The 27,907-nt window shown below is 40.0% G+C and overlaps 2 protein-coding genes across 3 annotated transcripts; both read right to left on the bottom strand.

The window, feature by feature from the left end:
* Positions 1–494: 494 nt before the first annotated feature.
* Positions 495–15,692, bottom strand: sncaip (synuclein, alpha interacting protein). Of its 2 annotated transcripts, none has more exons than XM_058636527.1 (12): positions 15,547–15,692; positions 10,031–10,118; positions 8,890–8,962; positions 7,585–8,141; positions 6,626–6,794; positions 6,267–6,550; positions 5,477–5,656; positions 5,184–5,297; positions 4,021–4,146; positions 3,583–3,752; positions 2,897–2,992; positions 495–2,678 (listed from the first exon to the last, which is right to left on the bottom strand). In XM_058636527.1, the coding sequence occupies exons 2-12, from the start codon at positions 10,091–10,093 to the stop codon at positions 1,661–1,663; spliced, it is 2,850 nt and encodes a 949-aa protein (XP_058492510.1). In that variant the 5' UTR covers positions 10,094–10,118; positions 15,547–15,692; the 3' UTR covers positions 495–1,660. The 2 variants fall into 2 exon arrangements, with proteins under 2 accessions (XP_058492510.1, XP_058492511.1); XM_058636528.1 differs by having other exon boundaries at positions 10,031–10,121; positions 15,547–15,668.
* Positions 15,693–19,099: 3,407 nt separating this feature from the next.
* Positions 19,100–24,484, bottom strand: LOC131463968 (protein-lysine 6-oxidase-like). Its single transcript, XM_058636171.1, has 7 exons — positions 23,805–24,484; positions 22,773–22,881; positions 22,098–22,229; positions 21,851–22,007; positions 20,884–20,979; positions 20,653–20,768; positions 19,100–20,438 (listed from the first exon to the last, which is right to left on the bottom strand). Exons 1-7 carry the CDS (start codon positions 24,355–24,357, stop codon positions 20,432–20,434), a joined length of 1,170 nt encoding a protein of 389 aa, XP_058492154.1. The 5' UTR covers positions 24,358–24,484; the 3' UTR covers positions 19,100–20,431.
* Between the last annotated feature and the right edge of the window lie 3,423 nt (positions 24,485–27,907).

Below are 27,907 nucleotides of genomic sequence, written 5' to 3'. Positions count from 1 at the left end.
TTTTTGCTTTTTTCCAAACAGAACAGAGCCTCAGTCCACTGTGTCACACTTTTGTTCATGTTCAAAACCTCGTAAAAGATGAAGACAATTTTGTCACAGTTAAGTAAAAAAAAAGAAAAAAAAGTGTGTTTTACGCTGTTCCACTTTGTCTCCTTGAAAGTTTATTTTATAATCAGTTCATCTGTCAACTGCTGTAGAAGGTAATGAACCTCCCCGTCTCAAAGACACATCACACAACTAACGTCTACTTCATGCCAAAGGTACTGCATAGAAAATAAACACTGAAAGTAAAACAAATTGTTGTGCTGATGCACGTTATCTACGTGCACGATTATAGTGACATTTTTAAACATTTCAAATCATATAAATGTGCATAAACATAAATACTAATAATTCATCTTTTGTCTTGCACAGAGAGCCAGAGAAACACAACAAAGATCAAAGTCTGTCATCAATAAGAACCTTACAAGTGAAAACACCAACAAAAAAAGAGAAATGTTGAATAAATGGTGTTTGATGCATTTGTCTGTACTGATCTCATGTCAGTCATGTTGAACACAGGTTCTTTTCATCATCTTTGCACTGATTCATGTCTTTTAGTCTTTTCTTTCTTATTCCTGTGGCCCATGGTCCCTGTGTGCGACCACCACAGTTTCCCATGATACCTGGATGTGTGTGACTCTTGGTGATGTTGGTGATGGTAATTTAACATTTGAGAACACCATCTGTTACACCTCATACGGGATGATGTGATCGTTTACTGCCATCTTTGATTCAATTCTCCAGTATGAAAGTAATAGTAAAAGTGTCAAATTAACGTCAATTCTGATTCGGACTCAAAGTAAAAGTTAAATATAAAGAGTTAAAACAATTGAAGAACAATGCGATGCAACAGTGAATTTGCCAAATAATAATAAATCAAATTGACTATGTTGCTACAGATGGTGACGCTATGACCAGTCTGAAAAGCTTCAAAGCATATCAGTATTTTCACAGGATAAGGACAGTTCATCACAGAGCCAAGTCAGTTTCACCCTTTCTCATTTCAACTGTTAAAACAAACGTTGAATGTTTGAGGCAAAGAACATACACAACACATTGCAAACATCAGATTAACAGATTAATAAGAGACGTTCATCCTTCAGTTCAATCCTGTGTCTCTATGTTAAAGGACAAGTGTGAAGAATTGAGTGGATGTACAGAAATAGAAAATAATATTTACTATTGCATTTTCAATAATTTATTATCAGCTCAAAATGAAGAGGTGTTGTGTTTACCTCAGAACAAACACGTGGGGAGGGTCCGCTTCCACTTTGTTGTACCATTGTTTGTACAGTCGCTCAATGGAAAAATCTGACACTGTAGGGAAGGCTTTTTGAAATTTGATGCCACCTGAAGGCCACCGTAGTTTCTCATATGGAGAAATGACCTGCTGTTTGTGGAAATTAAACTAATGTTTTGTTAATGAAGTCATAAAGAAGTAACTTTGAATTAAAGTTGCTATAATTGATGCAAGTACAACCAGTACATTCGTGTTGGTATTGTGAACTAAGGATCGTGGGAAAGTATGATTCTAAACCCACAGTATAAATGACTGATTTCTCACGTTCTGCGCCTCGGTTCACTCTGCATTCTCTGCCCTTCAGTAGGCACCTGATAGTTAAGCGTTACTGGTTTTGCTTTTGCCTCTAGCGCCACCTGTGCTGCTCTTACTCTCCGACTTCCTGCCTGGTGAGTTCTGACATGTGGGGGGTTTGATCCCTGAGCCTGACTGACCTCCACTGTTGTTGTTATTGTTGTTGTGATTAGTGTTTCCACTCAGCGTCTCCATGATGGAGCGGAACGTCCCAAACGGACGCTTGCTCTCAGAGCTTCCTGTTGGAGTCCTCTCCTTCCCATGATGCCCTTTGGTTGGTTCCGCCTCCTGACTCGAGCTCTTGTGGACCTGCTCGTCAAAAGTGACCCTCAGCTTAAGGTTCTGGGACGTCTTCCTGCGAGATGATGGAGACTTCAGTGCACTTTTGGGGCTGGTGGCAACTTTCAGACCATTGGCACCGTCCTGGGAGTCGATGGAAGAGTCTGGCGTTTTACTCTCTGCAGCGTCGGGGTCACTGGAGGTGGGAGATGGGTTGCAACCAATGCTGTCAACTGACTTTGACCCACTGAGAGGGAACGCCTGCTTCCTCTCAACTGTGGAGGAGGAGGAGGAGGAGGAGGTGGTGGGAAGGTGTTTATTCATCATCAAATTAAGGTGGTTTGATGCAGACTCATCCTCCGTGATTGGCAGGTGGGAGGGCCTATCAGGGCGCTGAGCATTTGGGGGCGGGGCTCCTTGGTTTTTACCTTCTTCTGGCGGATAACCATCTGAATCTGATTCACTGAGAGAGCGTTGCATGATCTGTTTGAGTCTTGCTAATTTGAGCTCCCTCCTCTCCATTAACCCTGCCCTGCGGCCCCCAGGGGCCCCGGCACCACAGGAGCCGTCTCTGCTCAGGCTGCCTGTTGGAGGCAACCTCTCTTTGGGACACAGCGTGTCTGACATGTCTTTCCCCAACAGCTGCCGTAGCGCGGAGTCTTGACTCACCCCACCCTGACGAACTAACCATTGACCATCCCCTGGAGTCCCCTCTGCGGTCAACATCATCTCTGGCCACACCTCCACGGAGGGCTGATGGGAACTGGAGTCCAGAGAGGGAGAGAGAAATCATACTTTACCTTTAAAAGCTTCTTAGTGTGTTTCTTCATGTTTCTCATCACTTTTCCAAACTGCTATATTGTGGCACAGTTTTTGCTGCTACGCCTTGATTTCTGTTTGTTAAAGAGCAGCAATTCTAAATGTGTGGTTTGCTACAAGGTTTTGACTGGTGTAAAAATGTGTGTGGTGTCTGTGTGTTACCTAGGTGACCGGGTTGGTGTCCCCTCTGCCTTGTTGGGGTTGGGTTCCATCAGTCTCTGCAGTTGTTTCTGTAGTGCCATCCTCTCTGTGGCCTGTCTGCATGATGAGAAAATACACAGATGTCAGAGTGAACGCTGACACAAGCTCACAACTCTTCCTGGTGACAAAAACTAACTTAAACATATCAGAATGAAAGTTCAAAATATAAATGAAGTAACTCTTTTTCAAGATAAATCCTCATTAATACTGTATACTAATATCAGTTACTTCACTAGAATATGAACCAGATGTTGATTGCTATCTCTGACCAACACTTTCAGTGCAGAAAGTAAGTTGCTCTTCTTCTTTAGTGTTTTGTGGCAGTATTCATATTACTGCCTTGTTTCTGTTTCCTTCACACACCTTAACTTTGTCAGGATTTTTAGTCCTTTCTTCCTCTTCAGTTGTTCTTTAAACATCACGTTTAAAAAGAAAACATGAGGTCACTTTAACCTTTGACCATAAAAATCTATTCAGTGTATCATAGAGTCTAAGTGGACAAAAGAAATACCCTCAAGACGTTCATCAGATGTCATGATCCCAAGAATAGGACGGACAATCCAAAAACGTAACAAATGATTTCTGGCTGTCGAGAGAAACTGTAACTCAAACATAAACTAGACTAACACAGACTAACGGCAACTTACTCATTCAGCTGCTTGGTGAGTTTAACAACCTGTGACGCCAGGGACATGCACGTTTCTACAACGACCAAGTACCGAGCACAGGTCGTGTGACCCTGCCGTTCAGCACTCTGGGAAGGCCGCTCCCCTGCTTGGTTCTGGACTGTTACATTAGAGCCGTACTCCACCAGCGTCTGAAAACACACACAAGCATCGCAGGTCAGCCAACAGGAAGCAGACACACTGATAACATCCACTTCCAGCAGGGTAAAAAAAACAGTCTGCTTCCACTGCAGGAAAAATCTCACGTGCAAAACACATGCTAAAAGTAAAAAACACTACATCACCATCTTCAGTTACTATGAAGCAGATTAATGTGATGTTGACTCTTCAGAGGAAGATTTGACCAAAAATGGATGTGATCATTAACATTTCCGTCAGTGCGTGTCCAGCAGTCCACACCTGTATACAGGTGAGGTGTCCATACTGAGCTGCTACGTGGACTGCAGTGTTTCCATTCTGGTCAACCTCATCCAAAGAAATTGCCTGTTCCTGCATGAACTGCAGTAACCACAGCAAAACCTTCTCCTGTAGAGACAGACAGACACAGAGCAACACAAAGAGTCAAGTCAACACAATGATCTTTGAAAATATGCACAAATATGCAGTGTGTAACATGTTGGTGCAGTTCAGCTGTCTTCCACATGAAGGCAGTGCAACCTTTGCTGCGCTGCTGTGAGATAAGATGTAGCTCACAGCCTTTGAGTAGAGACTTCAATAGTCATCAAAAACTAACTTGTTAGTTATTACATTCAATACATGTTTAGGTGTCCTGCCCTCTCTCCCTGTCAGTATCGGACGTCATGTTTATTAACTGCAGGCGTGCGCGCACATACCATAATCAACATCATCCCTGTATTTATTCTATTGTATTATTTCTGTGCCACGTGCACTTGCGTGAAACTGCTCCTGATCTGTTCCTTTAAAACAATCCTAGGCTACACTTGTGCAGCCTGTTGCAGCAGCTCTTGCTACTTTTTAACTGTAAAGTTCCTCACTGTGGGACTAATAAAAGACGATCTTATTAGTGTTACATTTTTTGAGCTGTGGCGTTAAAACGGACACGCCATAAATGTAAAATTTCACCCAGAGGTTGACAGGTCTGTAAATTTCACATTGTCAAACCTGTTCCATTTCACATTGGAAATGTGTTCAGCGCCGCCCTCCTATCCCGACTATCAAGATGGACCAAGACAGATAAATTTGAATTTGGCGTCTCTCCGGCTCTCCACTTGTGTTCGACACTGGGATGGAAACGAGCACAATAATTGGTCAAAGTCATCTTTTCCCAGCAGGCTAAAGTTGCTAAAGTTAGACCCATAGACTGTGTAGCCTGTGGGCTGCTGCACTGATGCACATAAACAGATGAACTGCAAGCCGTTCCCTTTTCACATAGTTTGAAGTGACTCATCGTAGCAGCATAGTTTAATGTTAAAATGCATAGAGGTTGGCAAGTCTGGGGTACTAACCAAAACCTGAAATGTAGGCTGCCCTACATTTGTGTTTCTAGTTTGTGACATGCAACTGTTACTGTGGTAACAGTACCATGTTTGTGCATGTATTACCTGCCCATAGCGAGCTGCATAGTGGATCAGACTGGGATGTTCTCTGGTGCAGCTTAGCTCCGCGATGGCCTCCGTTTCACTCACCATCCACCTGACACACTCCAGGTGACCGTTCTGAAATCCACAGAGACACACAGTAAAAATCACCAGGTGGAATTCTGTCACACTGTTGAAATTAGTGAATAAACAGGTTTCCTCAGTTTGGTCTACCATTCTACTGCTGCTAAAAGAACTGATGTAGAAGTTTACAACACACACACAACACAACCACACAACCACACGCGCACACACACCTTGACGCCCAGGCCTGCAGGGGTGAGCTGCTGGTTGTTGCGTTCATTGAGGCAGTCTTCTCCCATAAGAGAGGTGAGATGCTGCAGACAGTCAGCGTGACCCTGAGATGCCGAGATGTGAAGTAGGTTGTTCCCGTCCTCGTCTGTGATCAACTCCAGGTTGTCTGCTGCCAGGTGAGGCTGGAGGAGGAAGAGGAGGAAGAGAAGGAGGAGAAAGGAAAGGTGGGGGATGTAGGAGAGAAAAGAAGAGGTGGAGAAGAAAGGTGAGGTAGGGCAGGGACAAGTATGAGGTGAGAGGACAGAGGAGAGAAAGAGGATGAGAAACAAGAGGAATGTGGAGTAAGACAGATGTAGCGGGCAAAGGACAGGACCGGGAGAAAGGAGGCAAATGTAGGGATGAAAGAGGAGAGAGCAAGAAAAAGAAAAATAGGATGCAAACAGAGAAGAAACAAGATGAAGTGTGAAAGGGAGAAGGAATAAGAGAGGAGGAGAGGGAAGAAAAGTGCAGTTGCAAGTAGATGAGGAGGACCCGGAGGAGGAGGCAGAATTGGTGGTAGAAAATGACAAGGAAAAGAAAGGAAGGGAGAGAAAGAGAAATAAGAGAAAGGAAAGGAAACAGGAAGGGAAGGGATAGAGTGGAGAAAGGTGGAAACAGGAAGGGGAGGAGAGAAATGGAAGGAAGTGAGAAAAGATAAAGGGATGACAGAGAAGGGACAAGGTAAAGACGTCATATTAGATGGCACACCTCCTGCACCCGATTAGTCAGAACCTCTGAAGACCTCAAACTCACCAGCAGGGAGATCTGTCCTTCTCTGACAATGTTGATAATGTTCTGGTTTTTCTTTGTCTCTTCATCCAACTCTCCTCCTCCTCCAAACACCCTCAGCCCACCACCTCCTCCTGTACCTCCTGCTCCTGCTCCTGGTCCTGGTCCAGCAGCCCAGGGCTTGGATCCATCCTGTCTGCCCATGCTGCATCCTGGTAGGGGGTACATGAGCCCTGGGCCGCCTGCAGGCTCCACACTGGGTCTCTGCGTCTGGGAGTCTGGGTAGACCCGAGCAGACAGCAGTTTGTCTGGAGGGCATCAGTCAAACATGTCACTGGGATCATCCACACAAAGACACACACTTAAGAACGTTCAGGATATACCTGCATCAGAGAATGATGAGAGGGAGGAAGGGCAGCTGAGGAGACCTGAGGAGAGTGGCTCTGGCTGATAACCTCCTCCAGTTTGGGAACGGTGGAGATGGTGGAGGTCTGGATCCATCGATTTGGACTTCCTTAAGTCTGACCACTTCACTGGAGACAGAACACAGTACTGCAAATAAAAGACACAGGTATCAGTGACACACATCCATTAAATCTGGGCAATCATATACTAACAATTATTATCATCGTATAATTTTGGTCACAAAACAATAACAAAGGTTAGATGTTCAATACTGACACTTTCTGCTTTAAAAAAAAAGAGGTAAGTTTTCTAATGAGGTGGCTGCGTGAGGTATAGACACGTAAGATAAGATAAAACAAAATAAGAGCATAAAATCAACTCCAGTTAACTTTAACTAACAAAAGACTCACATTATGAAATCCACATAAGCTTGAATCTATGATACCTTAAGAATATGTTTGTCTCTTTGTCTCATTGTCAGGCAGTTTTGTTTGTTTTTAAACAGGAAACTGAGGTAACTGAGGTAAACTCTGTAAAATGCTCACTCTCAGCAAACAGATCAGGATCAAATCATGGCACAGAAGAGTCCTTGATCAATTACTGCTTCAATTAGTAAGTTCAAATGTGTTTTGTAACTCTGGTGTTTTATTCAGATTGACCTAAGGGACACAACATTACCAAATGAGGCAGCTGTTGACCAGCAAGTGATGTGTCCCTGTGAGCTAAAAATGCTTATTTTTATTATGGATTTTGGAGTGGGTAGTATACAAAGTGACCCAAATGTCAGTTTTCTGCTGGAAAAGGCTGTTTAATGGTGAGATAGGTGGGCAGGTGGTCACTGTTTGTTTTCTTATGATGATAATGATTAAGGTTTTGATAAAGTTAATATTTGTTGCCATTAATCACAAAACTTAACAACAGGTTATTCTGCATCTACCGGGGTCTGTGCACTGCTGCTTCCAAGGCTCAGCGATTCATTGTGCGATAACGTAGAACTCTTCAGCCCTCCACCCCGGTTCCTCTCCAGGGTGCCCCCACCCAGGTTACTCCCCGTCACCGAGCGCTTGTCATGGGGGACACGTGGCAGAGTGGACATCTGCTGACTGGACTTAATATAAGGTACGTCGAGGATCTCGTCCATGTCCAGGTCGTAGTGTTCCAGCTCCCCGAACAGGGCCTGAGGGTTGTTCCCGCCAACGACACCGACGCCAATGCTACTCGGGCCTTTCGCCTTTCCTCCTGGTCCATCAGAGGGGGAGGAGGTGTGATTGGGCTTTTCTGAGCTGGGGTCCTCTTTACTGCCCTCCCCCAGCTCCCCTAGCCCAACACCCTGGACCTTCCCATCAGATTCAGAGTCGTTGGTCTCTGGTTGGTGTTTGAGAGGCGAGACCCTCTTCACTGGCCGGAACTTACTGTGGACCTCAGCAAGCCCTGTGGGTTTGATTCCCACACCACTGTGAGAGGAAATGCTTCGACTCCAGTTGATAGCCAGAGCTGCACAACAAGAAGAGATGATGAGAGATCAACCTAAGTCCTGGTGCAATAAACCTCTGATGTCACTTCTGGTTTGTTTCCACACAGCTCTGTGTCCCTGTGTCTACTGAAAATAAATTCTAATTTCTAATTTTCTAATGTCTAAGGAACTCTGTGATCTCTAGTGGTATTTAACAGTCTGGAATTTGCCAAATGTGCATAGAATTTTTATTTTATTTTGGACAGACCATAATATGGTCACACAAAGAGCATATTATGTCACAGGACGTTAGCAAAAAAGGCGTTGGCCAACAGACAATTTATATTTAAAAAAAAATCAGTTAAGTAGTATGGCTTTGTTGAAAGTCAACTGTGTATTGTGTGATTAAATATGTAAACTTCGCCACACAAAATACAATACCATAGATCATGAAAAAAGACAGCTAATTATAACATTCCTGAGGCATGAATGTATTTGTATGTCATTATATACAGCATATTGATAGCAATGTGCTTTAACCACCAGTGTTGTAAATAATAATGATAATAATGAAATAAAAATGATAAAATACATCAGGCTCATTCAAATTTCCACAAAACTGGGTGGCAAAACACTGAGTTCTCTCCTATGGATGCAGTGCATATACATCTATGCTGCAGTGGTGTCTTTATCCATCTGTATAAAAATTGTTTTCCGTGCATATTTTGGTACGGAGTCAAAACTATGTGGAAATAAGGCATTAGCATCACCAGGTCATTACTTTGTTACCTGGTCTCTCCTCAACTTGACCATCGCTCCTCCTGGACAGCTCTGGGATGCTCTTCAGAGACGTCACTGAATACTGCAGGATAAGGTAAGAATATTATTTGCAACATGAAGCGGACACTGATGCAGTATTGAACCTCCTGTTCATTGCTGTTGTGAGCCTCGTTTGGTGAGGAGGCGAGGCCTTTATTGACCAAGAAGTAGCCGAACCTCACCAGCAGAGAGGACCTCATCTTTGTGTTTGCTCATGTCACTGAGCAAACACTCTGGGTCAATCAATTACGGCTGTTAGAATACAGAGTCATTTAGGAAAGATTTGACACTGAAATATTATCAGCTTTAAATGTATCGCTTTTGATAAAAGTAACTGAACATCACATCCTTAATAACTGGATTTGTTGCCAAATTCCCTGTTGTGTAATGTGTACTTTCACACTGTATATTTGAATATGAATGTGAGTTATTACAGTAAGAGGCGTGCAAAACACTGACCTCCATTTCTGATAGAACAGAAGGACATCGTCAAAATCTCAACAGCAACTAAGATTTAGAAAATCACATCACACATGTAAACAGCACCCAGCGTGACTGATGCAAAATTCGGGTGTCGACTCAAGACTTTGTGTACAAACTCACTGCACAAAACAATCTGTTTGTTTACTGGATTTGTTGCGAATGCATTTATACTCATTCACTTCATTTTAACGAGGTGTCACTTATAACTTGGACTAGAGATTATCTGACAATATTATCAGTGTCAATATTTAAATCATTATGTGGCATTTATCACAGGATAAAGGTAATGTGAATAGAATTCAGTTAACTGGCTAAAGAAGGAGTTAATAGTGGGATAATGGCAGACAGAAGTAAAAAGAATGCAACTCCTCCAAATCCTAATCCATTTATGTTTTCAGGCTCAGGTTGTTTTCTTCAGTTGGGCAGATACTGTGACATATTGTTATACAAATGTCTTGGAATATATCAACTGTTGCAAAATGACTGTTCCCCTGTGATCCCACCCCTGATCAAGATCAACACTGTTATGCTTTGTTTTTATCCTTGTAAAAAAACAACATACAGGCCTTGCTGCCGCAGCCTCACACAGTTTTGTTATATTTTATATTAAAAGGAGGTTCATACTGACCACGGAATCATCAGAGAAGTCGATCTCATCCAGGTCCAGGTATTCAGGAGCCTCCATCTTCATACCACATCATCAGCCTCAGACACAGCTGCTGACAAAAAAGAAACAACACTAGGATCAGGAAGCTGAAGCTGATGCAGGAAACATATGTTTCTGTCTTTCTGATAAACTGCTGCTCGCCATCTAGAGAGGAAATTATGGCAAAGAGTATTTTTCCCCTCTCACCACCCAACAAAGGCCCAATGTAAAGTCAGACACTTCTGATTTCTGAAACCATTTACAGTTCATGTTGTGAAGTGCACAAAGTGGCTGAACTGATCAAAGGCAACAAACAGCAGGATAATCACGACTAGTCACAGAGCAAAATACAAGGGTTTAAATCTGCAGCAGCACGCCACCAGAAGAGGAAGAAAGAATCAACTGTAAAGCAGTGTTTCCCACAGGATTTTAGACTGTGGTGGGAGGGTCTCTGACCCATGGGGGTGGGGGTGTGTATACATTTTCAAGCGTTTGTATTTTGAGACCACTGAAAGTAATTTAAATTGCTGTATACAAACATAACAGATTGGTAACATACATAAGAACTTTCAAAGGCATATCAGGAATATTTTAAATTTAATCTTGAAAAAAAAAACAATGACACAAAGTCATTAATCTTCATATATACATATGCATACTTTTACAGTACAGTAAAGTATACAGTAAATAAACAAGTTATTTAAATAGGCATATTTCTCCCTCACATGATCGGATCGTGATTGGTTATCAGTTTATTTAAACTCATTAATCGGTTGTCGGAGATCCTGCGACTGACTGTGTTTGATTGTTACTGGGGCCTACAGCTTCTTACTAATGAAACACACTGGAATTCTAAGCATTTATTGTTTTCATATAATATTAATTTTATAAGCTCCAAGTGCTCTCTCGGTATCCAACGCAGGCCCCCCTGAGAGGGGCGGAGTGAGTTGTCAGGGTGGCGTGAGAGGCAGGGAGGGACAACTGATAGATGCTTGCCTCTTTTTTGTAGATAAACCACTGTAGTTTATGAGAACCTACACAAAGCTTTATCCCCACATCCAAATAATGATCTTTATGACATGGATCGAGAAGTGAAGATGAATGAGTGTACTTTATGTACCCTATCCCTCAATTCGGGCAAATTAGATGTTTTTACCTAAGAGGGCCCCCCCACCCCTTCCCCAAAATGGTACAATCTTCAAAGTTATCATCTGGTAGTAACCTGAAGTTTCCCATATTTCCGTATCAAGCTGTTTTTGAATGGTGAAGCTGGCATAATGGCAAGTAAGAGATATGACTCTGGCGATTAAAAACATAAGAAGAAAAAACTGCGAGATGACACCTTGCTGGTAAGTCTGCCGGACTGATGTTGACATGTCATACGGAGCCACATCTCCCGGTGTACACGCCGCACGGCTGACCAAAGCTTTTTGTTCATCTTTGGAGTCTACAATTGTAATTATTTTACTATATTGTGATGCTGTTGTTAAGAAAGCTTTATATATTACTGATGGTGCTGCTGTTGTTCTTTAACTTAATATATACATTTTCATATGTATATTTAATGTCAATTTAAAAATAAATATTAAAGGTTTGAGTGGAACTCTCAAGGTTTTGTGTGCTTAGGTCCCCAAAAGCTGAGCAGCGGCCCTGCTCATACTATCTTCAAATGCCGTCCCGTCCCACTGTCAGATATGGACACGGTGTTGCTGGACCGCGCCAAATGCAGCAAAGACAGCTCCAGACAATGTCATATGAGTCTCTGGTGAACCCAAACGAGAATGTGGCGGGCCGGAAGGAAAGGAAATGTTGAATATCACTGAGCAGGAAGCAGAGGGTTTGTTGAGGTTCTGTTGAGAGTTAAGGTTACTATTGAGGCGGCTGTCTGCTTCAGTTTACTTAACAATTACAAGCTACATTTTTGCAGAATCTGAAACTAAAATAAATTTTAATATTTTTTCATCTTAAGCATAAAGTCCAATTATACAAAATGAAGAATGAAATAGTTAAATTGCTTTAAAAGATGATTAGGAAAAAAATCACTGTAATGGGCCAGATGGTATTAAGGTACTGCCATGTAAGCCTCATTCACACTAAAATTAGAGGGTATAGCCAGGATTTTTAAACCCAGACGAGGCCTCTAAAAATGTGTATGACCCATACAGGAACTATAATGCCACATACATGAAACTATTTGCGAGGAAAAACACCACCACCATAGCCCTCAATGATAATATTAAGGTTTTGCATCTTTGACTTTGGTCTCTCTTTGAATAACTTGTTTAGATTAGCTGGCTAATGAAGTTAATGATATTGATCACTGTCTGAAGTATTAAAAAGCAAGGACGGCTGGAAGATAAAGGTGCATCAATCTCTATCAAAAATAGAGCAAATGAGTACCAGTATACTGGGTAAAAACTTTCCCACTGGTGAAAAACCTGCACCTAGAATGTAATGTGGGGCTGCTTGGCCCCTAAGCATTCAATGCAGGGGCATGCACATTGCAGACAGCTGTATATAAGAGGCTTACTATATGTCAGTACCTCATACAACCATAACCATAAAAAACTGAACTATTCTTTAAATAAACTGTAACACATATCTTTATGTTTTAAAGTGAATGAGTTTACTTCGGGCCTCAGCAGGAAAGTGCTGAGCTTCTGTATTTGAGTGGCTCTGTTTTCAGACTGTGTGGGAGGAACCACAGAACTAAAGCCGGTCAAAATAAAAGCCTCTGATTGCAGCTTTGAGGAAGAGTTAAGCCGAAACTTCCTTGATAACAACAGTTTAGGCCTGAAACCCGGTGTCGAAAATAAGAGTAGATCAAAAAAAAAAAGGAGGGAGGAGGATGACTATTCTTTCTGTTTACGCGAACAGCTGACTCACCAGGCAATGAGACACAAAGGAAATCAGGCAGAGTTTTCTATGATTCTTTTGCACAGTAAAATTACTGATATTTTTCCCAAACACCATGCCAAAAATTCCCTTCAAACAAACTGTGTGATGTCAGATTTATGATATTAGCATCAGTTAAATATTTATTGTGTTGTAGATTTAAAACAAGATGGAGCATTAACACATGACATCAAAATATTAATGAACCAACCTATAACTTTATACAACTCTCATGCAAGTGTGAGAACTTACAGATATGAACTGTTTTCAACATGTATGTGTAACTTAAAAAAGAACAGAATATAGATCAATCACAAATTGCAGCTTTTGCAATTTGCTCACTGCACTGTTTCAAATTGTGATTTCTATTGGAAAAGGATTATTTGTTCTGCACTAGTTGAAGTCATGTTTGTTTCAAGTTTGCTTTGTCACTCATTCTGAAGTCCTGATGTCTCTATAGGTTTGAGGGTTTAAACTCTGTCATCTCTGCCCTCGACTAAACCAAGCTGCACTACAAAGTGGAATGTGTAGTTTACAAGATAATTAGAAATGAGCAAATCTGATACTCATTATTGGCATCATTCAAAATCATCATTCATCAATCAAAATCGTTGATACATAAACCCTAATTATCACATGAATGCTTCACAGGCTATAAAGAGAAACATAGACTACAGCCAGAATGTTAGTGAGGGCTGTGCATGTCTGCTATGCTGTTGTAATTATGACATTGGCATGGACTTACTTTATGATAAAATAAGAAAAGAACAAAACAGATTTAGTTTTGAGCAGAAAAATGGAAATAAAAAAGAGGCAAGCATTTTAATTGAGTCATGTTGTGTTATTCTGTCCTTTAAACAAGCAAAACATTTATTATACAGTTGCAGCATAGTTACTTATGACAATTACTGGTGGTAAATGTATTAGCAGTAATGTGTCATTAATAGCTTAGTTGTTTGTATAAAAGACTGAATTGGACTAATACCAGTATTGAGCCTTCCCTAGAGATAACGTCATGTATTGGCGTCCATCTACCAGATACATCGTCATGGTAACTGCACACCTAACCTGAACCAGAGCTGGTTATTGTGTGTTCACTCTCTCTGTAATGATAGCATGTCACCGCTGAGACTGAGGCTTTAATTTAGATTACACGAAGACCTGATTACAGACACTAAACCCTGCAGAATGGACAGAGGCCAGTTTGAATCTCATTAGTGTTAGAGAGACAGAGCTGCACTAACTGTCAATGGTTAGAAACAATTTTCACAACACTGTTATTAAAAGATAATTTAAAGAGATAGTTCTGATTTTTTGATGTGATTGTATAAGGTACTAACACATAATCAGTGCTGACAGTGCTATGTGAGCCCCCTGCGATGACAATTGGCGCTTTTACACTATACTTTTGTAGCAAGGCTCGGCTCTACTACTATTTTTTGCTTTTCCATTGCCGATAATACCTGGTACCTGGTACTGATTTAGTACCTGGTCGACACTTCTAATTTCATCACTAGAAGAGTCATGAGTGCAATGTTTGACACAGAAATCAAACCCAACAATGCTGAACTGTAGATCAGTTAAAAAGACTTGTTAATCTCCAAATTAAGCATTTCTAAACTATTAATATTTAACAGAAGAGTCTGGTGTACTTGGCAACAGCACTGCCGAAAGCTGGAGATCGTGAGCCAAATCACAACCTGTTCAGATGCATTTTAGTTCAGTCGTTCTGATGATTCAGTACACTTTGCTTTACAAGTCACTAGTTTGTGTATGTATATATATATATACAGTGTATATATATATATATATATGTATATATGTGTGTACATATACATACACATCACATCAGTATTGGTATCGGTATCATACACATCAGTATTGATTCAAAGTGTTTATTGTCATTAAAATTGGTATCGGTTATTGGCCCAAGCACACCGATATATCCGCATGCATTCCTAATTGTTATTATTATCGTTATTTAGTCTGCTGATTATTGAATTCTTTCTGTTTTAGCTCAGAAACACTTCAAGTCAGACATACACTATGGATGGATGGATAAACCACTTTAGTTTAGAGTTTGAAACCACGCTGACTTTCACTTATAATTAATACTGTCATGATCACAATGGTGAACATATATACATATATTAGTGAGGAGGCCCTGGAAGAAAAATACACTCAGGCTGAATAAAGTAGATGGCAATATCAACTCACATGTCTTATCTTTATTTGCTATTAAGGGAGACTTGACTAATAACCAGAGCAGGGCTAGTTGTGTCAAGATTACAGTTCCTAACAGAGAGTATTTGAAGGCGAAAACAGTTACTGAGGAGAGTTGAGCTGCTCTGTCCTCTCCTGACTCCACTTGATCCGCTCATACCTGCTCTACCTGCTATTATAGCAGCAGGGGGCTAATTAGCTTAGCGGCTAGCTTCGGGGATGCTAAAGTGGAAGCTAGCGTTAGCCAGACAGAGAGAAATTAGGAGAGAGGGAGAGACAGCTGGAAAAAAATAGGTCAGGAACAGAAAGCTCCTGTAATAAAAAAAACCACACACCAGTGGCTCAGTCTCCGTTTAAAGGTTATTGTCATGATACCGTACCTTGTCGAAGTCAAAGCGGCCGAAGGGAAGAGGCTGGTAGTGGATCTGCTAGCAGGAATACTTGGATCCAGCTGTGTTTTTTTCCTTGTGTCGCCTCGATGTCTTGAAAAGCACAAAGACTTTGACATATGGGCAGCACAGAGAGAACGAGCGACAGGAGGGCTTACTGTGAGCACATTTCTGACAACCGTGGACCGCTCACTAAAATAGCCCACATGAATTTGAACACTGTTAAGATCATTTTTGTGGGACAAAACAAAAACAGACAATACAATTATAATGTAAGAAGCTAAATTAGAGTAAAAAAAACAAAACTCTCTATTCTGAAAGCTCTTTTCTATCAGGAAATAATCGAATGTATGAATAATGAGAATACTATTGTCCACAGAAAATCCATTATACCAACCATTTTATATGATGTATCTCAAGTATTCAACCTGTCATTGTGCATATACAGTATTTCATAGTATTATATGTGTGTTGGTATTGTTAACACATAATAATGACAACAACAATAATAATAATAATAACAATAACAATATAGCACATTTGTTCTATATTTTGTTTTATTTTATTTATTTGTTGTCGAGTGTTTCACAGTCTGATTTGATAACACGGGCTGCATTGGACGGTAACTGCAATGTGCCACGCCCACTGTCTCAGAATGAGGTTTTTTTTTTTGTCCTTTTCCCCCGTCTGCTGAGCCATCGTTGCAATAGACGATCTTTGAGGAGAGCAGCCGCTCTGGCAGAGAAGCCGTTACTTTCTCCGTTATCCTTATAATAAGACCACATCACCAAATACGACATTTACTTGAGTACTTAAGTGAGTACTTAAGGTTTAGATATGAATGGTTTTGCTCTGTTGAATTTCTTGATTGCGGTACTGTTACTCTGTTACTCCGAATACTTTCAATATTGTGAATAAATAATATTGTAAATTTGTCATCGGTTTTTTAAATCATCTGGCTGTGGATGTCATTCTCTGTTACATAACTGTGACAGTTGTCTGGAGCAGAACAACTCAGAAGCTGCAGGTTATAATTGCTCTGTGTGTTTCCATAATGGCATTTTCTGAGTTTTAAAGATCACTTTAACTTTTTTTTTACCTTCAACTGTGACACCTAGAGGCCAGATTTGACACTGACACTCGCGTTGATTGTGAAGCATTCAGTTTAAAACACACAATTTAAGTTTACGTTTTGAGGTGAGACAACAGTTCTTTTGAATTAGAAACACATGCTCTCAGTTTGTTAAGTGTCTGATGACATTTATATTATAATATAATTATTTTATTGATTTATATTTATAGCTGACCCCTTAAACAGTGGACTACATAGGATTACTTTCAGTTTTACATTTTTTATATTGTGTAGTAACATTATTTTGATGATAAATGTTTTGTTATTGTTATTAATCATTTTATTTTATGACATTTGTTAATAGTTATCTATTATTATTATTATTATTATTGCTAATTGACTGTTAGTTGTATTATATGCTTCTTACTGGTCATTGCTATATGGTCATTTCTCTTTATCAATACTACTTTATAGTGTATTATTATTCTTTATTATTATTATAGCAATAATAATAATAATACATTTATTTCTTTTTACTAAATTAATTCCTCTTAGCTAACTGACATTCCAGCAGTTAGTAATTTGCAGTGAAGTGTGTGTGTGTGTGCAGCTCTTATTTAGTTCTAATTGAACGTCATATCTCACAGCATATGGACAAGAACGTAACAGGAGACAGCCTGTGAACTAAAACAGAACAGGAAAAACATGACAAACAAAAACAGTGTTCACAATCAAGCAAAGTATTTAATGTGATATGAAGCAGTAAAGCAGGTTGATAGAGAGATGAGCTGTGCGCTTGCCTCCAGACAAATACACAGCTCTACAGATTACGTATGTACGGTTACAGGTCATCAGGTACAACTACACACTCTGTACACACACACGCACACACACGCACCCACACACACACTCTGTACAATGTTCACACACTTTAGTTTGTAGTGTGACAGGATTTTTCACCTGTGCTCAGTTTTTTTTAGTTTGACACAAAGACAAAGTGAAAAAGTTTAGCACTAAAAATGTCAAAATCCACTCTAAAGCACCAATAATAATAATAATAATAATAATAATAAAGTGGTAGAACATGAATGAATAATACATCTCCTGTGTGTCTGTGTTTCCTGTCAATGAAACATCCAATAAAAAACTGTGTTCCAATTATTTATTTACAGTCTGTATAAGAGAATTGTATATTTGTACAGAGAGGATGTGGGTGTTATAGCACCATAAAATAACTTTGGTGTTATTGTGGCATCTATATTTGTGGTAAAATAAAAAAGAAATACAAAACATTGCCCTCTCTCTCTTGACCGTGTGTGCATGAAAGCAGAAAATGCCCAAATTAGCTTATGTCATTCAAGAAATTGTTCAAGTTTTCTTTCAGTGAGTTTGTATGAGGTAGTGACACAGAGTCAGCATATTGCATACAGGTGAATGTACGGGTGAATGTACAGGTGAATGTACAGGTGAATGTACGGGTGAATGTACAGGTGAATATACAGGTGAATGTACAGGTGAATGTACAGGTGAATATACGGGTGAATGTATGGGTGAATATACAGGTGAATGTACAGGATAATGTACTGGTGAATGTACGGGTGAATGTACGGGTGAATATGCGGGTGAATGTACGGCTGAATGTATGGGTGAATATACAGGTGAATATGCGGGTGAATGTACGGGTGAATGTACAGGTGAAAATGCAGGTGAATGTACAGGTTAATGTACGGATGAATGTACAGGTGAATGTGCGGGTGAATATGCGGGTGAATGTATAGGTGAATGTGCGGGTGAATATGCGGGTGAATATACGGGTGAATATGTGGGTGAATGTACGAGTGAATGTACGAGTGAATGTGCAGGTGAATATGCGGGTGAATATACGGGTGAATGTACAGGTGAATATGTGGGTGAATGTACGGGTGAATGTACAGGTGAATGTATGGGTGAATGTATGGGTGAATGTACGAGTGAATGTGCGGGTGAATGTGCGGGTGAATGTACGGGTGAATGTACTAGTGAATGTGCGGGTGAATGTACGGGTGAATGTGCGGGTGAATGTACGAGTGAATGTGTGGGTGAATATATTGGTGAATGTACGGGTGAATGTACAGGTTAATGTACGGGTGAATGTACGGGTGAATGTATGGGTGAATATGCAGGTGAATGTATGGGTGAATGTGCTCTTTCCGTCCCCTTTGCTGAGAAACAGCAGGACACATGCAGGCCCCCTCAGTGGAAACATGATTACTACTATTTACATCTCAAGTGTGTTATCTTACAAATATATTCACTGCTTTATCATATGTTACATGCAGTGAGACATAAACCTCCTGTTTCCTTTTAGAATAGGCTATCTAACGGTGAGATAAAGCAGTGAAAATAATATTAACATACACTTAAGCTTGTGATGATTTTATTGTGTAAGCATTTCCCTACTGGCAGCCATGTTTTCAGCGAGCAGGTGCCTTACACAGTGTGCAGTTAGATGTACGATGCTGACTATGTGTGCAAGTACCTCATACTAGTGTTGTAGTCAAGACCACCTAAACCGAGGCCAAGTCGAGACCAAGACCACAGTGTATCGAGACCAAGACAAGACCAAGACTTTGAGGGGTCAAGACCGAGACAAGACCAAGACTTTGAGGGGTCGAGACCGAGACAAGACCAAGACTGAGGCAGTAAAAGTTGGACGTGGTCCCAGCCGTCTCCGTTAGTGTCGCTTTGCTGAATTTCAACGTTGTGCTGTGTTTTCTTTTGGAGGTATTTATGCACAAAAAGTCTTTGTGGTTCAGGTAACTAAATTTTATTATAGATAAGTTGGCTGACATCTTCTCACGGCACATGCACTTTTGTGGGGGGCGTGTGAAAGGGGGCGGGAGGGGTGACAGCCGTTAACGGTGACAAACATTTCAAATGATAAATGAGTCAAGTTATTGGTTGTACCCGATGCAATACGATTTACGCAAAATCACAGTAATGATATTAACAAGTTAATCCAAAAATGCACAGGCAATTTATTGATATCCCCACAGTTGTGGTCTTGAAATAAAATCCAGAGTCTGCTTTGTCCGAGACCGAGACAAGACCGGGTAAAAATGCAGCCGAGACCTTCAAAAAGTGGTCTTGAGATCGGTCTCGAGACCAAGACCGATCTCGAGTACTACAACACTACCTCATACAACCATACTTCAAAAAGCCTGAACTATCTGTTTCAAGTTGTGCTGCTTCATTAAGAAAAAGAAGAAAGTCTCATAAAGAAAATATACAATTTTCATGACTAAAGAAAGAACTAGAGCTGCAACTATTTTCATAAACGAGTAATCTGTTGATTATTTTCATGAATAATGAAGTACTTGGACAATAAAATGTTGATTATTGTTTCCCAAACATGGAAATGATGATGTTCTCCAATGTCATTGATTCAGTTTGAATGATTTCTTTGTTATTTGTAGCAAAGAAAAATCAAAAAGCTTGTTTTAGTTATTGAAAAAAAAAATATTGCAGCCCTGGTCAGAATAGAATAGAAAAAAGAATAAATGTGTAACATCTTTGTAACAACCCACCACCTAAACTTTTACGTTTTTAATAGAAAGTAATCTGATTAATAAAAAATCCATTTAGTATAAAGTCTATTGTTTTTGTTTTGTTTTTAAATCAAATAGTGTTTTTTTTTTCAGTAATATGAATTAAATTGAATTATTATAGTCACATGTAAACAAAGTGTAACTTCAATATTCACACCTGTGAATATTCGCTCAACTCCAAACATGTCTTCACCTTCAGGTCCATCATGAATTCATCTCAGTAGCTGCAAAGTAAAAGCAACACAATCAATCACTCATAGAAAAGTATTTATGACAGATTTTTAACTGTATGACTATTTCATAATAGTATTTATAGAAATATTTTTTCCTGGTACATTTTTGGAAAAGATCAGGTTGGTCACCGTCAGTGTTTGTAATATAACTGACGATCATTATAATGATGATGATGATGATGATGATGATGAATAGGATTCTTACGATGTCATGGTACATCCAGAGACATGGGCGGCGGTGCCGGTGTACTGGACGTCACAGCGAACTACGTTATTGTTATAGTTGGACTCTGGAACCTGCTGCCGGGGGTTTACCGTCACCTATCACAGAGAATCAGTGATTAATGAATGATACATATTTAAGTAATAATGCACATTAACGTACTTTTATTGTATTAAATTAAACAAACAACAAACAAACTGTTAGACAATAAACCTTGAGAACATATTTCCCTGGCTGGACGTCAGTGATGTCAATCCATTGACAGTCAATGTCAGCGTTGTAGGTGTCGTAGCAACCTGGACTCAAACCCTGCACACACACACACACACACACACACACACACACACAGCAAAGTTAAGCCCCTTTAACATGTTTCATTTGCTTCGTAAGTCAGATCAGGGAATTCTATCATAACTGAGTTAAGGGCATTCCAGTTTCAACAGGTCTCAAGGTTTCAACTCTGGTTATTGTGTGATTAATGTCAGCAATATAGCATACATAGCCTACACAACATGACTTATTAAACTGGACAAAAAGGACACAATTAATAACGTAAAAACAACACATCTTTGATGCTTGGAGCAGCCATCTTGAATTGTGGACTGAGGACATCAGGGGATGAAACAAGTTGTAAATTGGAATTATAATTTCAGCGGCTGCTTCAAATTGAAACTTCCTGCTCCTAAATTGGAAATTTCAACCTCTGAAAGATGACTGCTGTTTTCATTGATGCCTAGAAATCATCTAATCATGTGTACCTGTGTGTTTGTAATAGGGTTGCCAACTTCCTGATGAGAAAACACCCCCCACACTTGCAATTTACACTTAAAAGATGAGGTTTTGCTGTTTTACAATATTATTTCTATGTATGTAACTTTCTTTCTTACACAGGACTCACAGTGAATTGGACGACCAATTAAAAGTGCCCATTTTCTGTTGAGAGCAATAAATGATAGACAGATGGAGAGGGCCTGACAGTAGGAGGCACATTTTATTTTTCCCCTCATACATTTACAAATGTTTTATTAGTGGACTGATCTGTAATTGTTCTGTCATGGTTTTGCACTGACTTGATAATCTGAAAAAAAGGAGCAATGTGCAGAACACGTCTTTTATCTTTCTAATATACGGAACAACTCCATATTTTACGGAATGGTTGGCAACCCTAGTTTGTAAGTACCTGGGTGTGTGAAGTGCAGGCAAAGCGGCGGTAATATCCTGGGTCACAGGAAGTGTCCTCCAAACAGAAGCTGGCCTTGTGACCCTCAGCAACCTGACTCTGCGTTTGGTAGTCCAGCAGCTCGTACAGGCTGAACTCGTCCATGCTGTGGAAGTGACTGGCCAAAGAAAGAGCATGTGACATCACCTTTTATTGCATTTGTTTATATGTTAGCATTAACTTTAGCTTTTATCAGCAATGGATGTACTTGTGACAGCTGTGCCACTCCCAGGAATATCGAGGTTTACTGGGCAGGAAATCAGATGTTCCTTGATTCTTGACCCTCTGAGGGAAACGCAACAAAACTCTGGTGTCATAGTCATGAGCGTTTCTGGAGGAGCTGGAGGAAACAAAACAAGGAAACAAAATGAGGACGTCAATCTTAAAATGTTAAAAACAAGTTCAATCTGGAAGGTTTAGTGTTATACCTATAATATGTTTGAAATTATTAAAAGCAGACACTGAATGTAACACATTTAATTCAATTTAATTTAGTGTGTGATTAAAGTGTGGTTGTGTGAGGTAATGACACAATGAAAAAAGGCTGCCAGCTAAATTACCAAGGCTCACCTAATAATTTCAGCTCAAGTCTTCCACATCTTAAGATTATGTTTGCCACATTATCTCTTTATATAATATATAGGTTTTTTTTCCAACTGGAAACTGAAAGTCTAACCTGTTTGTTAACAGATTGTCTCTTTCCAGTTGGAAAAATCTGTCTGATGGTGAAATAAAACTGTCAACATATTCCTACAGGATTACAGACCCTTTCATGTGTCCCCACCATGGCAGACAGTGTGCCTCCATGTGTCTCATAGTGTGTGTGATCAAATGCAGCAGAAGTGAAGTGAAACTTGCTGTTGACAGGAGAATGTTGTCTTACGAGGCAAGGCAGTTCTCTTCAGCAGCACAGCGCAGGTTGTACATGGGAATTCTCTGGATGTAGGTGGCGATCTGGATGTAGTAGGGGTCAGGAACCAGGTCAGGGAGACCTGCACTGACAGCACAGATTATTCAGACAAGACTAAATTGGGATCTTAGCTCAATTATGGAAACCCATTCACATGAATGTGATAAAGATACAGTGTGTCAAACACGTTGACATCTCAAACTCAATTTTTTTTTTTGTATCTCACACTAATGACTTAGTATCAAATTAATCCATCTATCCATCCATCTTATACCGCGTTATCCTGCACATGAGGGTCACAGGGGGTGCTACTTTCCTACTTTCAATTTAGAGTGTCCAACTTGCATAATTCCCATATTGCATAAGTTCCTCAAAATAATGTCACAGAGAATCATGTTAAGGTAAACTGAATTAAATTGACTGTCTAAACTGAGTGACCTAGTAACTTGAATTAATGGCATACAAATTTTGAACAAAAATGTCACATCAGTGACTTTCATACTTGTGTCTAATTAATGACTGTGTCTCAAGGTTATAGATTTTCTCTAAAAAATAGTCAAAAACGTGTCTAATGACATTAACTTTTCAAATACTTTAAGGGAAAATTAAGCCATTCTCATTGTAATAATAATGTAATTGTACTTCTACAAGAAAGGTTGTGAGAAATTCAACATTTTACAATTGAGAATTACTGCCCCCTCCTGTTTTGGAGATGCACCTCCACCCACAGCAGTAGAGTCGTCACTATCCATCTTTACTCTGCTGAAATGATCCAGACAATTTGGTTTGTGCCAGTTGTTTTTTGCTCAGTCAATGAACCCAAAGCACAGAGAAACAATTCAGTGGAGTTCTCCTTTAAACATGAATACTCAGCTAATTACACTAGAGGATGATTTTTTTGGACGAACCTTAATATAAGAATATAAATAGAAAAGATAACTACTTTAATGCTATGGAATATAAATGTTATATTTGTCTTGTAAGATGATGGTTTTGTTTTCGTACCGTTCTGGTGGTAGCTGGTGCCGTGTCCATGTCGGTAGTGGCTCCGGGCTCTAGGTCTGTAGTAGGAGTTGTAGTAGTTATAATAGGGATAATAGTTAGAAGCCTTGTACGGGTTGTACGGATCATCTCCGACCATCATGTCCTCACGTCTCACTGTGGCAGAGGCACCATCGCCTTCGGATGGTGGCGGATCCTGCTGTTGGTGCCACCGACGCGTCATCGTGCGTAATTGCGCACTGCCGCTGGCTGCGGGGACCCGCGGGGAGCCGCGGGACTGTGCTGCGGAGGGCACCGTGTCATTGTCGCCGTTGCTGACGACCACCACGGTATCGCCGCGGGTCTGCGTCTCGGCTTGCCTCCTGCCGGACGGCCGGTACTGGGCACCACGGCTCAGGATGCTGAAAACCTGCCCGTTATGTTGCCATGTCAACCCCGGCCGTAGCGAGCCATGACCAGCGACTGCGTCCTGAGCCCAAGCCTCATCCAGACCACTCCAGAGGACACACAAGTATGTTAAAGACAAGATGAAGACCTTTGAAGAGAGTTCCTTCATGTCTGAGAATAAATAAATGATATTTGTTTATAACACACAAACAATCAAAAACACACACTGCTGCTGAGGGAGATGTGTCAGAATCCTGCTGCTGCTGCTGCTGGAGAGAGAGAGAAAGGGAGAGAGATGGAGAGAGGAGGAGTTTAAAAACGTATCACTTTGGTTTAGGGGGCTTGACCTTTGGCCCTTATTTGACTCAACTTTGACACTTTCAACAAAGAACTAAATTGATTACATGATTAGAGTTTACAGGGTTTTTGAAGTGGAGTTGATGAGGTGCTGACAGACAGTCAGCTGTGCTCCACCTGCATCAAGAACCGTTTGAGCGATGGCTGCCCTTAAACAATGGCAAACATCAGATATCAGCATTTTAATGTATCTGCATTCCACACATCATGTTTCTTTGATGTGTGGTTGTGTGAGGCAATGCCTGTGCTGATAGATACACATATGCTTACTCTCAGGGAAAACATTGCAGGGACACAAGGGAAAACAGATTATAGCCACCTTAACAAGTGCTCAAAGAAAATCAACGTCTTATTCAGTCTATGATATCTTAAGAATGTGTCACCTGCTTTATTGTTCGTCAGATTTTTCCAACAAGAATCCAAATCTTCAGTCAATTTGTTAAACATCTACACCCCACACCATATTTTTCATGACAGCACACAGCACTCCTTCAGCAAGGTGAAATGTGTTTTTTTATGACTTCAATGTTTGAAATACCTACAGTGACACAATCAAATGAGGCAGCAGTAGATGCAGACTTTGGTTTGTGCAAGTGAGCTGTTTATAAAATTCAGCTTACATAATAAAGCTGTCTATTGGCATGATAAAGACTCTCTTGGCATCAACTAAAGAAAGACTGGACCGGTGGTTTCATGCATTCTTTTTTTCACTGAGGCCTTTTTTTTGTATTTTTAAGGCTTTGCACAATTACAGTACAAGTCAGAGCCAAACCCAAAAGTGTAGCAAAGCTGTGGAGTAACAGACCTGTTACTGTGCTCACAATGTGACCTTGCAGATTTACTACAGACCTCTGTTGCCTCATGTTATTTTGTGAATTCAACACCAGAATCAGAAACTAACACAATAACCCACTGATAGGTAACAAAGGATAAACTCCTGTATTTCAAAGTGTTGCAGATTTTCTCTATGGCACATGTGTCAAATGTGTCAAGGCATGTGGGCCACATCTGGACTGCCTTACAATCTTATTCGGCCTATGAGACATAGGGCGATATAATGTCTTTTCTGTTTCTCCATTGACAAACGTCTTGAATCTTTCTTTATTCTTTTCTTTATTTAATGTATAACTTTGCTTTGTTCTGGATTCTATGTTATTTAAACCCACTGGTCATCGGCTTGGACAGTTTTAAATTGATTTAATTTCTCTGTAATTGAGTTGACACCTCTGCTCTATGGACTTTGGTGAAAGAAGTTAGCACATTTCAAAGCAACACAAACTTAAGTATTCAGTAAGGATGCACGATATTGTAGGCACACTATCGTATTGTCAGATATTGGCAAACACACCGAGATCTGCTGAAATGACTAATGAGTTGGCTACACAGGCTGCTACTTCTTTGACTTATTGCTGGTGTCCTCTACAACTATTATTTTTTTACATTTATATATTTTTCTCATTGAATAAAATGTATATCTACATCTGATGCTGCGACATGAGTATAGGCAAGAAATATGTTAAATTCACTAGAGGAGACTAAATGACCTCTGCAGTTGGGTGCAGGGAAAAATGTATATATATATATATACCGGTATTGTATATGTCGGCTTTTCAGATTATCGGCAAAAAGTCCAATATCATGTATCCCTAGTATCCAGTCAAAGTCGGCAATTGAGATAAAGTGGTGAGTTTTTCCTTGTGTCCCCACTGGAAACCAGGTTTATGACACTTCTTGAGGTAGGTTTTTCATCATCCTACAAAAATAGACAATTTCTTTAAAAATACTTAAAACAGTAATACAATAGAAGCCTAGCCTTACAAAGATGTTATTGTCCAGAAAACTAGAACCACACACCATATACACCTTGTTTTTTTGCTTTACAGCTAAAAGCTTAGTGCTCCTGTACAGTCAAGAAAATTTTGTTTGCTTTTCTGTTTTATTGAAGGAACAACCCCCCTCCCTGCTGAGCGCTCAGGATGCTTTTAAAATGAGCTGAAATTGAAACACTTACCAACTGTGATGTTTCCTCCTTTGTAAAATCACACACAGGCTGCCACACATGCTGTTCATCACACAAACACACTATAGCACTCAAACAAGAATACACTCAAAAAGCCAATATGTTCCCTTCAAACTGGTTCATGAAAGTTATTATCCTGCATGTCCCTTCAGTTGAGAGACAGAACTGTTGCTGATTCAGAGAAAGTAGGTCAGATAAATCTTTAGTTTACTCTCACTGACAACATGGCTGCCAATGGGGACACAAGAGAAAGGTGACAGGATTTTACGAGCAGTAGACTTCACTTCAGAACCTTTTTGGAGGGGCTTCTTTGAGTTTTTAGTCAAACCCCTCCTGTTTACTGTTGTCTAACTTTACTAGCACAATATTAATGTTGCCTCTGTCTGTCTTGACATAAAACTTATAACTTCCTGTGTAAATGTCATTGATATCTAAACACTGCTAAACTGACACAGGGAAACACCTGGAGCTTTAAGCACCATCCACAGTCACATAAGTGTTGGTCCAGCGTGCGACCCACAAAAAGAAACAGCTGTCATATGATCACATGTTTTGCAAAATGTGTTTTGGTAAGTATTTTAATTGTGGCTGGCCAATACCAACACAGTTGGTGTAGTGGTTAGCACTCTTGCCTTTGCAGCAGGACAAGGGCCTTTCTGCATGGATTTTGCATGTTCTCTGTGTGGGTTTATAGTCCAATATAGTTGGAAATGTTGCATATATTGAAATATTATTGTGCTTTGTGAGATAATATTTAAATGATTGATTTTGGGAAATGTCGTGTTTTGTCCCTCTTTGCCATCATATTCAAGCCTTAATCAATGTCTATTGTCTTTGCAGGATGATTGAGTGTTATTTCTATACTGCAGCTGTTGAGCTGGTTGAGCCTCTAGTCTTATTTAACCTTAATTGATGTTTCTAATAACAATAATGAAACAGAACATCAAGCCTGTGTTCCAAAAGTGTTCAGAGACATTTGTGGATAGAAATACTGAACGAGTTATCCCATTCAAACAGTACTGGAGGGAAATATCCTCGTCCACTGTAAAAAAAAAAATAGAATTGAGCCCAATTACATAATTTACAATAGAAACCTGGCATAGAATTAGTAAACAACTTAAACTGTGTTTACTGAGATGGATTGGATGGGATGATAAATTTGATCCTGGGAAAACTGACAACACATTCAAACAATGGACTGAATGCATGACATACAGCTATATGTAAAATAATTAAGAAAGGTGGAATTGTTGTAACAAGCAAATTAGGAAAGGTGAGGAGGAAATTCACCCAATAATTAAGGTATTTATGCAAGCATACAGTAATACCTCGAATACCTAGA

Source organism: Solea solea, chromosome 8 (assembly GCF_958295425.1).
Source record: "Solea solea chromosome 8, fSolSol10.1, whole genome shotgun sequence".
Taxonomy (NCBI): Eukaryota; Metazoa; Chordata; class Actinopteri; order Pleuronectiformes; family Soleidae; genus Solea; species Solea solea.
Note: the sequence above shows the minus strand (reverse complement) of the source record. Positions and strands in the feature narration are given on the sequence as shown.